The sequence below is a fragment of the Otolemur garnettii genome, unplaced genomic scaffold (genome assembly GCF_000181295.1).
Source record: "Otolemur garnettii isolate 467f Iridium unplaced genomic scaffold, OtoGar3 scaffold00151, whole genome shotgun sequence".
Classification (NCBI taxonomy): Eukaryota; Metazoa; Chordata; class Mammalia; order Primates; family Galagidae; genus Otolemur; species Otolemur garnettii.
In genome coordinates, this window is record NW_003852546.1 from 1,774,102 (window position 1) to 1,785,253 (window position 11,152).

General features: G+C 56.6%; 3 protein-coding genes across 5 annotated transcripts in view; 1 reads left to right on the forward strand and 2 right to left on the reverse strand.

Annotated features, from left to right (window-relative positions):
• LRRC29 (leucine rich repeat containing 29) overlaps nt 1–1,888 on the forward strand; it is a 15,608-nt gene extending 13,720 nt beyond the window's left edge. Inside the window, exons 4-8 of one of the 2 annotated variants that reach the window (XM_023518889.1) lie at nt 312–527; nt 663–806; nt 995–1,212; nt 1,312–1,486; nt 1,656–1,888. In XM_023518889.1, the coding sequence (XP_023374657.1) occupies nt 312–527; nt 663–806; nt 995–1,212; nt 1,312–1,480 (747 nt within the window). In that variant the 3' untranslated portion in view covers nt 1,481–1,486; nt 1,656–1,888. Of the gene's footprint in view, nt 1–311; nt 807–994; nt 1,213–1,311; nt 1,487–1,655 lie in introns of both variants that reach the window. The other variant, XM_012811122.2, reaches the window with a different exon arrangement.
• Nucleotides 1,889–4,730: 2,842 nt separating this feature from the next.
• Nucleotides 4,731–9,296, reverse strand: ELMO3 (engulfment and cell motility 3). Of its 2 annotated transcripts, XM_003799397.3 has the most exons (20): nt 8,982–9,296; nt 8,798–8,838; nt 8,638–8,710; nt 8,366–8,416; nt 8,017–8,186; nt 7,828–7,927; nt 7,583–7,734; nt 7,424–7,502; nt 7,278–7,328; nt 7,071–7,193; nt 6,856–6,987; nt 6,655–6,756; nt 6,437–6,545; nt 6,193–6,329; nt 5,937–6,100; nt 5,736–5,848; nt 5,539–5,643; nt 5,352–5,434; nt 5,177–5,263; nt 4,731–5,091 (listed from the first exon to the last, which is right to left on the reverse strand). In XM_003799397.3, exons 1-20 carry the CDS (start codon nt 9,057–9,059, stop codon nt 4,879–4,881), a joined length of 2,163 nt encoding a protein of 720 aa, XP_003799445.3. In that variant the 5' UTR covers nt 9,060–9,296; the 3' UTR covers nt 4,731–4,878. The 2 variants fall into 2 exon arrangements, with proteins under 2 accessions (XP_003799445.3, XP_023374656.1); XM_023518888.1 differs by lacking the exon at nt 8,366–8,416.
• A 166-nt stretch (nt 9,297–9,462) lies between these two features.
• E2F4 (E2F transcription factor 4) overlaps nt 9,463–11,152 on the reverse strand; it is an 8,303-nt gene continuing 6,613 nt past the window's right edge. Inside the window, exons 8-10 of the mRNA XM_003799402.3 lie at nt 10,710–10,757; nt 10,462–10,506; nt 9,463–10,362 (exon numbers count right to left, since the gene is read on the reverse strand). Coding sequence (XP_003799450.1) covers nt 10,247–10,362; nt 10,462–10,506; nt 10,710–10,757 — 209 coding nt within the window. The 3' untranslated portion in view covers nt 9,463–10,246. The remainder of the gene's footprint in view (nt 10,363–10,461; nt 10,507–10,709; nt 10,758–11,152) is intronic.

Genomic DNA, 11,152 nt, shown 5'->3' on the forward strand with positions numbered 1-11,152 from the left:
GCCACAACGCCCGGCCATTTTTTTTTGGTTGCAGCCGTCATTGTTGTTTGGCGGGTCCAGGCTGGGGATTCGAACCCACCACCCCAGGTGTATGTGGCTGGCGCCTTAGCCAGTTGAGCTATAGGCGCCGAGCCAGATCAGTGGTTCTTAACCTTCCTAATGCCACAAACCTTTAATACAGTCCAAAGGGGTTGTGACCCACAGGTTGAGAACCTCTGCTTTAGACAGACCTTTCCTAGGGACTCCTGCCAAGCCTGATGGCACAGGCACAAGCTGTCACTCCATCCTCTTTCCTCCTACCTTCCTCCTAGGATGCTTCAGTGCGCTCCGTGATCCCTGCACTGGGCCCAAGCCTCAGAGTGCTAGACCTGTCATCCTGTGTGACCCTCACCAACCGGACCGTGCAGGCCATCTGTACCTACCTCACCCATCTTTCAGTTCTGCGCCTGGCTTGGTGCAAGGAGCTCCGCGACTGGGGCCTTCTGGGGCTGGGGGAACCACGTGAGGAACCTGCACAGAGGCCCCAGGTGTGGGACCCTCACAGTCATGGGGTTGGTGGTGGCCCATGGGCCCAGCTACTCTCCGGCCTCTCCCAAAACTCTCTAGGAGCATTTAAGGGCAAACTCAGGAAGAACCTGAGAAGCAGGGACTTCTTTCCACAGCCACAACCTGAGCTGGAACATCAGCTGCCAGACCTGAAACACCCCTCTCCTGAGCCACAGGGCCCCTCCCTGCTCATGCTGCAGGCCCTGCAGGAGTTGGACCTCACAGCCTGCAGCAAGCTGACTGATGCCAGTTTGGCCAAGGTGTGGGGTTGGGTGTGTGGAGAGGCTAAGGATTAGGGGGCCTGGGCCAACCTGCTTTTCATAACTGTTTTCTCATTGACTTCTGCCCTTGGGCACTCCCCTGGCTGGGGGTAGGGGAAACTGGGAGGGCCCCAGGCTCTGGCTCCAGCACCATACCGCACTTAGCCCACCTTATCCCATCCCTGCAGGTGCTCCAGTTCCCTCAGTTAAGGCAATTGTCACTGAGCCTGTTGCCAGCACTCACAGACATGGGCTTGGTGGCCGTGGCCAGGGGCTGTCCTAGCCTGGAGCGCTTAGCGCTGAGTCACTGCACCTGCCTCAGTGATGAGGGCTGGGCCCAGGCAGCCAGCTCTTGGCCAAGGCTGCAACACCTCAACCTGTCCAGCTGCAGTCAGCTCACAGAACAGTGAGTGTGTCCAGTGACACTGAGCACGTGGAGCCACAGTGCAGGGGTGGGCGGGGGCCCCAGGCTGGGCCAGGCACTCATTCAGTGGCCTCTCCACAGAACGCTGGACACCATTGGGCAGGTGTGCAAACAGCTCCGTGTGTTGGATGTAGCCATGTGTTCTGGCATTAACATGGCTGCTGTCAGGCGCTTCCAAGCCCAGCTGCCCCAGGTGACCTGCATCCAGTCCCGCTTCGTGGGAGGAGCTGACCTGACACTAACACTCTGAGGCCAGGTCAGTAACCAGCCCTATGACTCAGTCTCCTCTACCCCTGGGACCCCAGCCCTGGCTTCTCTATGCCTCTTGGCATCCTCTGCTATAGATCACTTGTCTAAGACTAGGAGTGGGACCAATCCAGGGCAGCCCAGAGATTTTCTGCCCATCTGCCACCACCTCTTTCCAGCTACACATTGCTGCCACAAGCTCATGCTTTCCTGGCCAGGCGCACAGCAGGCTGGGCCTGGTGCTGAGGAGAAGCAGACCTGTGCCTCTTGCCTGCGTACCTCTCAGACTATAGGCCTGTGCGCTGCCTGTCCCCCGTGGGAGCCATCCTAACCCCCTATGAGCACTGGGCTTTAGCGGCTGAGCCCAGGTCTTTGCTGTAAACCCAAATAAGATTAAACATTCCAGATAGTGCCTCCTCGTCTTAAGTTCTCAGACTAAAGTGTCCCTCCCCTCTCCACTTCAGTTGAAGTGGCCTTGAGGCAGATGGAAAAAATACCAGAGCCACACAGACAACTTAAAGACCCAAGCCCAGCCTGCAAGGCCACTCCCAGCACAAGCTTTTGGGTTGTGCAATAGGGCACGTCATATGCATTTATCCAAGGCAGACTCCAGGAGCAACTGATTAAAGATGGCTTAGTCAATGAGGCTATCTTGAGGAGGGTGGGAGGAAGGGAAGAAAAGAAAGAAGGAAGATGGCATTTCTGGGTAGGCCCAGTTATGAGAGTTCACCCAGTCCAATCCCCTAAAATAGTGCTGGTAATTTTTCAGTGGCATCTCTGAGAAATAGTCTGTCCAGTTGGTACTCAGCATGTCCCAAACACCTTATCTATCTATCTGTTCCTGGATTCTAGGAGCAGCTTCCCAAGGCTCTCCAAGTGCCCGCAGGTACTGTGCTTTGTGTGGGGATTCAGAGGCCACAGCTTCCCTTTCCCAGCTCCCAGGCCAGCTAGGGAGGCAGATGAGCCACTAGGCAAGGATAGTGTGTGTGGAGTGTATGGAGAAACAAGCACCTGGGACCAGGAGCCTGGGGGAGCAACAAACTTGGCCTGAAGGGTCCAGGAAGGAATCAAGGCAGTGAAAAACAGGCAGAAGGGACCGTGAGGGTACACAGGTGCATGCCAGAGCCAGCACCGGGGGGGGGAGGGGGGGGTTAGGCCTCGATGGGGTGCAGGGAGGATGCTAGCTGAGACCAAGCACCAAGAAGCCTTCAAGCCAAAAGTACTCAGTTGGAAGGGCTAAACTACATGTCTGCAGCCCATCAACTTGGAGCTCATTTATGAAAATCGTGACCATTAACCCTTGGACAACAGGGAGATGCTGAGGAATGTAGGATGTGTTTATGTGAGTAGGTCAGACTCACGCGTGAGAAATTATTGAGAGGACTGGAGGGGCAACACTAGAGGCCAAAGTCAGGAGGTTGCTGCCAAAATGACAGTGGTGTAGGCAAGGGACTGGAGATGTTGAAAAGGAAGAATTGACAAGATTGGAAGACCAACTGTGTCAGGGACCTGACCCCATTTCCACCTAAAACTCAATAGCATACTCTCAAGTTGGGGGAGGAGTCTCTGAGCCAGGCACAGGTATGCAGGGCCCTGGATGCCCATAACCAGAAGCTTTGCTGGGGGAAGGGAACAGAAACCCCCAGCACATTCTCCAAAGGTGCCATATCATCAGTTTTCAAGGTCAGCTTGAAATATTGCTTGTTGACACTGATTTTTTTTTTTTTTTTGAGACAGAGTCTCACTTGGTCACTCTCGGTAGAGTGCTGTGGCATCTTAGCTCATAGCAACCTCAAATTCTTGGGCTTAAGTGATTCTCTTGCTTGACCCTTCCAAGAAGCTGGGACTACAGACACCAGCCACAATGCCCAGCTATTTTCTAGAGACGGGGTCTCACTGTGGCTCAGTATGGTCTCAAACCAGTGAGCTCAGGCAATCCACCCACCTTGGCCTCCCAAGTGCTTGGATTACAGGCGTAAGCCACTGCACCCAGCCTTTTTTTTGGAGACAGAATCTCATTATGTCATCCTCGATAGAGTGCTGTGGTGTCACAGCTCACAGCAACCTCAAACTCTTAGTGAAGCAATTCTCTTGCCTCAGCCTCCCAAGTAGCTGGGACTATAGGTGCCCCCCACAACATCGGCTATTTTTTTTTTTTTTGGTAGTTTCATTGTTGTTTAGCAGGCCTCAGGCCGGGTTCAAACCCACCAGCCCCGGTGTATGTGGCTAGTGCCCTCGCCGCTGAGCTACAGGCACCAAGCTGCTTGTTAACACTGTTAAACTTGGTCTTGGAGAAGGCGTTGGGGAGAGAAGAGATGAGTAGCATGGAGAAAGGAAGTCAACATGGTGGCAGCTTTTAGCCTGCCCTGTGCGTCTCACAGACTGCTGGGTTCTTTCTTCCTCAGGTGGTTTAGAACCTATGACCACAGCCTCTGAGCCTGAACCCAATGCCACTTCTGTTCCCAGAGGCTCTGGTTTGCCTAAGGTCCAACCCCACCCATGCTTCCCAGTTAGATTTCAGTCAGAAAGCAGGGCTTCCTGGACAGACGTACCTCCTGTCAGAATCAGCCCATATCCTCCCACTGGCCTGGGGATGCTCTTCAGAATTTTTTTTTTTGAAACAGGGTCTCGCTCTGTCACCCAAGCTGGAATGCAGCAGTTGATCATAGCACACTCACTGCAGCTTCCAACTTCTGGGCTCAAGCTTGATCCTCCCACCTTGGCCTCCCACAGTGCTGGGATTAAAGGCACAAAACACCACCCTGGCCACTCTTTGGCATCTTGAGTTTGCCCTTCAGCAGAAAGCAGGCCTAGCTCCACATCTCTTCCTTTATGCCTATCAGCAGCAGCCTCCAAGTCCCACAAAGGCCACCAGGCAGGGCTACCAGGGTTGAGGACTGAGTTCAGACTGTCAGGAGCCCTCTGGAATCAGGGTCCTCAAACTAGTCTCTGTTTATGCTGCCCAGGAAGGTGCCCATTTGGGGCAATGCCTCCTGCTCTGCCATCTCTCCCCCTTGGCTGGTGTCCCCAGACCACAGGCCATTCCTCTCCACAGACCCAGCACTGAGGGAGGCTGAGGGCTCATACTGAAGAAGAGCAAGAGCTCCAGCCTGTCTGCCACCCACCAGAACACCAGATCCCCAACTGCAGCTACCCAAGTTGCAGTTCTAGCCCAAAGTCCTATCTTATCTACCAGCTAAGTTTGAAGGCAGAAGGGGAAGACTGTCACTGTTGGTCATAGGCTTGGCCCATATGGTTCAGAGCTGGTTCAACACATATCAAGAGCCAAGCAGACTTTATTTCTGCTGCAGTCCCTGTGGGTCAAGGTGCTGTGTTTCTCTACCCTCCACCCTTCAGGGCTGTAGCACTGGCAGCAGCTGTGGCCCTTGGCCAATCTCCCTGTCAGGGTTCAGTGATGCTGCAGTCATAGCAGAAGTTGAAGTTTGTAGGGGGTGGAGGTATAGGAGGTGGCCGCTCAGGGATGGGCACATTCTCCAGCTCCAATAACCGCAGCTTGGTTTCCATGGTCAGCAGCTGCTCCAGGTCCTGCCGCGTCTGCTCACTACCCATGGGACTGCCCAGCAGGGCGCTCAGCCCATCTGTCCACAAGTGGAACTGGAGACAGGACCAGATACATGAGGGCCTGCCCATCTGTTCCCCCCTGCCCATCCAGTCAACTCAGTATGGCCCAGACACTCACCTCCTGCTTGGAGGGTGCAATGAAGTTGAGGTGCGCTTCCTCCTCCCCACGGTCATAACTGACTGAGAAAGCCAACTCACAAAGGTCCTGGGGAAGCAAGGAAGCAGGGGCACTGAGCAGGGAGCAGGGCATGCAGGGGCAAACAGGAGGGAGCCCCTGGCCCCATAGCATTCACCTTATTCTGTTTCCCGGAGCCCTTCTCCCGGACGTGGGGGCAGTCTTTGCCTGTCAGGAGTGCCCTGATGTCAGCCACAGGGACTGCAGGAATAAGACTGGGCTGACCACTGGGAGCCCAGGTGGCCCTAGGGCATGAGGTGGTCTGGGGGGAGCAGGTGTCTAGCCCCAGCCCTCACCCTTCTTACGCTGCTCAGGCAGGCTCTCGGGGGTAGGTGGGTCAGTGCCTTCCTCCACATCCCCATACTGTAGCACTTTGTGATTGGGGGACAGGCAGCAGAACCACAGCTTGTCTATGCAGAGAAAGGGGAAGAGAACAGAAGTACTGCTAGGGTCCTAACCCCAAGCCAACCACCCTCCACCCCACCTCTGCCTGCTGAGAGACCCTGGCGCCTGCGGCTGCTGATCTTGCGAAAGAGAGTCCCCTCAGAGAGGCGGAGCAAACGCTGCTGTCGGATCAGGCCCATGAGCTCTGGCTTCAGTTTCTCTCGCAGCTCCCTGGATTGAGGGGAGAGTCACTGACCAGGACCGACCTGGGGCATGGCCTGTGGGTGCCCAGGAAGGTGGGGCCAGGACTAGGACTCACAGTATAGGAGGAGCCAACGTGCCCTCCTGGTGTAGCCTCTCTGTCTGCCGCAGCCGCAGCACTTCACCATAGGTGAGTGCATTCACTTTGGTGCGGAAGAGCTCTAGGGAGGTGGGCTTCAGGGCCAGTGTTCGGGCCAGCTGCTCCCGTACCACCTGCAAGACCTGCAGCACCCCAAGTTCAGCTCAGGGCCTAAGCTCTGTGCACATGGCCCAGAAGAGCCCCCTGTCCTGGCCCAGGTTTCCCAGCTCTCTACCTTGTCAAAGTCCTCCTGTGTAGCCCGCATCTCTTTCCAGGTCTTGTTCAGCAGCTGGATGCCCACACAGAAGAGCTCATGGAAACTGTGGTCTTGGCTGAAGAACATCGGCGAGAAGTCCTGGGCCGTCTCAGAGCCTGGAGCAGGGGGGCAGGAGGGGCTCAGGGAGAAAGTGTGTATAGCCCCTGGCCCTCTCTGCCCTTCCGCCCCCTGTTCTCACAGTGCTCAGGCAAGTCCTGCTTACAGGGCTCCCCAACATGGAGCAGCTCACATAGCAGCACCGTCAGCTGGACACTGCTCCGGGCAAAGGGGCACTCATGCTTGTCCTCACGGCTGCTGTTCTCCAACACAAACTGGGGTGGGAAGGAGCAGAGAATGGGCTGGAGAGTCATAGATAAGCCCACAGAGACTGTGTTAAGGGAAGGGGGGGTGCTGCTAACCACCACCCCTCCCTGCACTGACCCGGCTGTATGCACTGGGTGCGTGTCTGGAGAAGTACACCATGTTGTCCAGGGCCAGCAGGCCAGGGGGCACACGTTCTAGGTCCTGCGCTGGGTTGCTATTCTGGGAGAAGGGGTATAAGTAGTTCAAGAAGGGCCCTGGCCCTCTGGAACAATAGCCCTGGGCTGAGGCAGGGGTGAGAGCTGGGTAGAGGTCACTCACTGAGAAGCCCAGTTTGCGGAACTCTCGGGCACAGAGGGAACGGCGGCGGTCAGCACTCAGCCCAGTGCCCAGGGACTCCCCCTCTGGCTCAAAGGCAGCCTGGCGTAGGGCCTGCAGCTGCTCCCGCTGCTCCTGGGGGCATTGTTGGGGAGAGTGTCAAGATTGTGGATACAAAGCCAAGACCGCAGCCTTGTGCTCTCCTCAAATACACGCACCTGACTATAGGGATCCAGAGGCGTTTGCATGCGCTGCTCCAGCAGCCCCAGTGTAAGGGCCTGCAGCACATACAGGTGATGAGCCATCTCGTCACCCAGCGGTGCTACACTGTGGATGATGTTCTGGAGGATAGCCAGTTGTGGGGGTGAGCATGGGCTCACTGGGAGAGGAGCAGGGAAGGATTTCCCTGGCCCATTCCTTCCTACCTTATAAATGAACTGGCGAAGATTTCTCTGCCAGAGGTAGTCAAGCATGTGCTGAGGGATGGGAAGGGGCTTAGATGACTTAGCCTCAGGGCTGAGCACAGCACCCACCAGCTGTTTCCTCCATCCAGCCCCCAGTGGACACTAACCTTGCGTTCCTCAGGGATGGCCCCCTGCAACAAGGCTGTGAGCAGTGCCATGGCCTTGGTTTGCAGCTGCTGGTTCATCCTGTGGCAAGAAAAGGACTCAGCTGAACACCTAGGATCCAACCCTGCTGCCCCCATCTGTATCCCATCCCAGAAGCTTACACCTGTAGGTGCACCAGCAGCCTATCTAGTGGCACCTCACTCTTGACCAGCTGGCCCAGGGCAGGGCTGCTCAAGGTCACACTCTCTAGCAACCCAAGGGCTAGAGGTTGCACGGAGGCATCCATCAGGTTCATGTTCACATAGCTCACCACCTATGAAAGGGATAAGGGGTGTCACCACCTCCCTATCATGGTGGCCAGTTCCAGCACTGCCCTGCAGCCCCCACTCACTGCCCTACCACCTACCTTCTTTACAAAGGGGATGCTGAGAGTCTCCCAGGACACTACACCATGTTCCATGAGCTCCATGAAGGCCCTCAGGCCAAGGGCGAGCACTTCTCCTAGGCTAGGAGGACATCTGAAGCTGAGCAGGCCCAGACCAGGACCCTTAAGCCTCCCCTCAATGTCCCCCAGCCACAGTAGTCTTGTGCTCACTTGTCCCCATCCTCAATGATAGTGCCTAGTCTCTGTAGCCCATCACGGCTGATGACCTCCCGGGCAAAAGTCATGTCGGAGGCCAGCAGCACGAAGCGTCTCAGGGCTTCCCGGCGCTCTTCACGACTCCCACTCTGCAGCCCACCCAACAGCCGCTCAGCCTCTAGGTCCTGGCAGGGGCGGGAGCATGAGCAGAGGTGAGGAGGCTGGGCGCTGAAAGGGTGAGAGCTGAAGGGCAGGAACCCTGGTGTCCACAAGGTGGTGCACTGCTAGGCTGGGACCGGGACACGGGGCAAGGGCGCTGGGCAAAGGAAAGACCAGGGGAGGGGCAGGCAGGGAGGGCCATTACTGGGGCAGTACTGAGGCACAGGATGCTGCCATTCTTGATCTCAGCGCGGTTCTGGAGAAGACAGCAGAGAGGGCAAGTAGAGTCAGGGCAAGATCTGAGTATGGTCAATTAGGTTGTCAGGGAGACTGTGTGTGTGTGTGTGTGTGCGCGCGCGCGTGTGGGTCCGTAAAAGATCACATTCCAGAGAGTGGGATGATAAGTTTGAGGCCCCAGGGCTAGGTGTTTTAGAAGGGTCAGAGTGGAGTGTGTGGGCTGGGGGAGAGGGGACTCACATTCTCAGTGATGTATCTCTTGTGCCCATCAGCAAACTGCAGGGCATAGCGCTCAGAGTGAGTCAGGCTCCACCTGCGGGGCGCGGAGGCGCGGTGAGACAGGTAGGGTGCCCCTCCTGCCCGCCCTCCCCCAACCTCTGGCCTGGCTGGCCCCACTCACGCGTCGCACACCTCCTTCAGCACAGCGGCCAGGGGTTTTGCCTGCAAGTGGAGCGGTCACTCACCGGGCGGAGAGGGGCTGGGGAGAAGCCTCGGGGGAGGAGTGGGGTGGGCTATTCTGGGGAGGAAAGGGGGGACCCAGTGGGAGGCAGTAGGGCAGACGGAGGTGGGACAGGTCTGGTGACCTGGTCCAGTTGGATGAGCTGCGGGATGGCGTCACGCATCTGGACGGCAATCTTCACCACGTTCCGCGGGGGCGACATGGTCCAGCCCCGGCATGGACGCCTGCGCTTTTCAACACACCGTGCAACCTCCGGCCGAGGGCTCAACTGGTCCGGGACCCCGGGGAACGAGGGCGTTCCTCCGTTCGTGACCAGGCCCCAGTGCAGTGGCCCACGCTCACGGTCCAGGCTCCAGCTCCTGCGGCCTTCCCGAGGGAAGCTAGTTCCGGGTTGGAGTCCCGGGGTAGGAAGGTAGGACGGCGCCTGTTCTGCCCTGCCCTGCCCCGCCCCGCCCCAGCGGGCTCGCCCCGCCCCAAGGTGCAGCAGGTGGAGGCAGCGAGGGCAGGTCGCCCCACCTCCCATTCCAGTAAAGTGACCCACCCAGTCCCACCACCAATCCAGCCAGCAGAGTCCCAAGGAGAGGCCCAAAGAACCAGGTCAGAGATAGCCTTAGGCATTATTTTTATTCACTTGGACACTGTACAAATATTACAATTTCCTTTTGCTGCAAAAAGTATAAAAATAATCTTTTATATAGGAATCCATTCGTTACTGTAAATCTTTCTAAATCTCTGCAAATGGCTCTACATGAGGGTAAATGAATAAATGGAAACAAGGAGGGCAATGGGGCAGCAGGAGGTTGGGCCAATCCTCAGGGACAGAGCACCCAGATTCCTAGCTGGAGACCTCTGTTCCTTCCTGTTAGCACCTTCCCACCACCACCTGCAGGTTGTCAGGGCTAAGGGCCCAGCAGAATAGGGGGCACATGAGAAGTGCATGAGGAGGTGGAAGGTCAAGGGGTGGGGAGCAGGGAAGGAAGCTAGGGGTGGTGCCGAGATGTGCCCAATTCCACCCCACCCTTTTCTCCTAGAGGGTGACCTGCTAGCAGGAACGGCAGTGGGGCTGGACAAGCTGCCCTAAGGGGGCAATGGTGAGTCCTCAGGTCTGTGCCACAGAGTGGCAGCTCAGCCTGCGATGAACAAGCCCCAGAAAAGGAGAAACAAACACTTTGGCTCCATGGTGGTGGGGGCTGAACCCCTTTCCCCTACATTGCAAGCACAGTGAGAGTGCCAGAACAGGAATGGGAGCTGTGGCCAGAACTGTGCAGAGGGGAGGCTGGGGAACCAGGAGTCTGTGGCTCTCAAGCTGTGTAAGGGTGAGTGGGGGAGGTCCCCAGGCAGCCCCCAGGTCAGTCTGGGTCCTGGCCACACAGGGCATGTCCTTGTCAGTCAGAGGTTGAGAACAGGCACATCAAAGAGGTCACAGACACCTTCACTCTCGTCCAGGTTATAGATGTAATCGTGGTCTCCCGGGGGTGGAGAAAGGCGGAGAAGGGGGGCAAACACTGCAGAAAGCACTAGGCTGAGGCCCCTGGCTGAGGCCTCACCCAGCAGCTGCCCAATCCACTGCCCACACCCACCCCTGACCATCCCAGGCCACCCACCTTCTGAGGACATCAACTCCTCCAGTAGCTCTGAGCTCATGCACTCTGGGAAGGGAGAAAGAGCTCCGTTACATTCTAGCTTCCACCTCTCCACCCACCAAAGCCCATGAAAGGAAACCCCCACTGCCCCTCGGGAGCTTTACCCTTTCCACAGGTACCAAACACAACCTCAGAAGGCCAAGAAAACAGCCATACAACCCAAAGAGCTATGTACCTTATTCCCAGACCCAGGGAAGACTGCAGCCTACCTCTTGTGGGATCAAAGATTTCTGACAGCTCTTTGGGGAGTTCCAGAACTGAAAAACAAGGAAGCCATACTAAAGTACAGAGGTCCAGTCTGGGCCCACTGCAGCCCCTGCCTTTCTCAGATCCTATACCACCACCCAAGCTGGGGCCCCACATGTACAAGGAAACACAAGCCCTGCCCTAGGCCATGCTGGCATCATCTGTTGGTTTCACCTGCTAGACTTGAATTCCTCAGTGCTGAGCCCAGAATACCAAAGACCCATTGCAAGTAACCAGTACAAGGATTTTTTTTTCAGGCAGAGTCTCACTCAGTTACCCTAGGCTAGAGTGCCCGGGCATCAGACCAGCTCACAGCCAACTTCAAACTCCTAGACTCTTTTTTCTTTTTTTTTTTTTTTTTTGAGACAGAGCCTCAAGCATGAATGTTGGCTGATCTTTTTCCTCT

Coding starts and splice junctions, on each gene's coding strand:
- ELMO3 (XM_003799397.3), bottom strand. CDS start 9,059: ATGTCGCCCCCGCGGAACGTGGTGAAGATTGCCGTCCAGATGCGTGAC. Junction 8,839..8,981: donor AGCTCATCCAACTGGACCAG/GTCACCAGACCT, acceptor CTCCACTTGCAG/GCAAAACCCCTGGCCGCTGT. Junction 8,711..8,797: donor CTGAAGGAGGTGTGCGACGC/GTGAGTGGGGCC, acceptor CGCGCCCCGCAG/GTGGAGCCTGACTCACTCTG.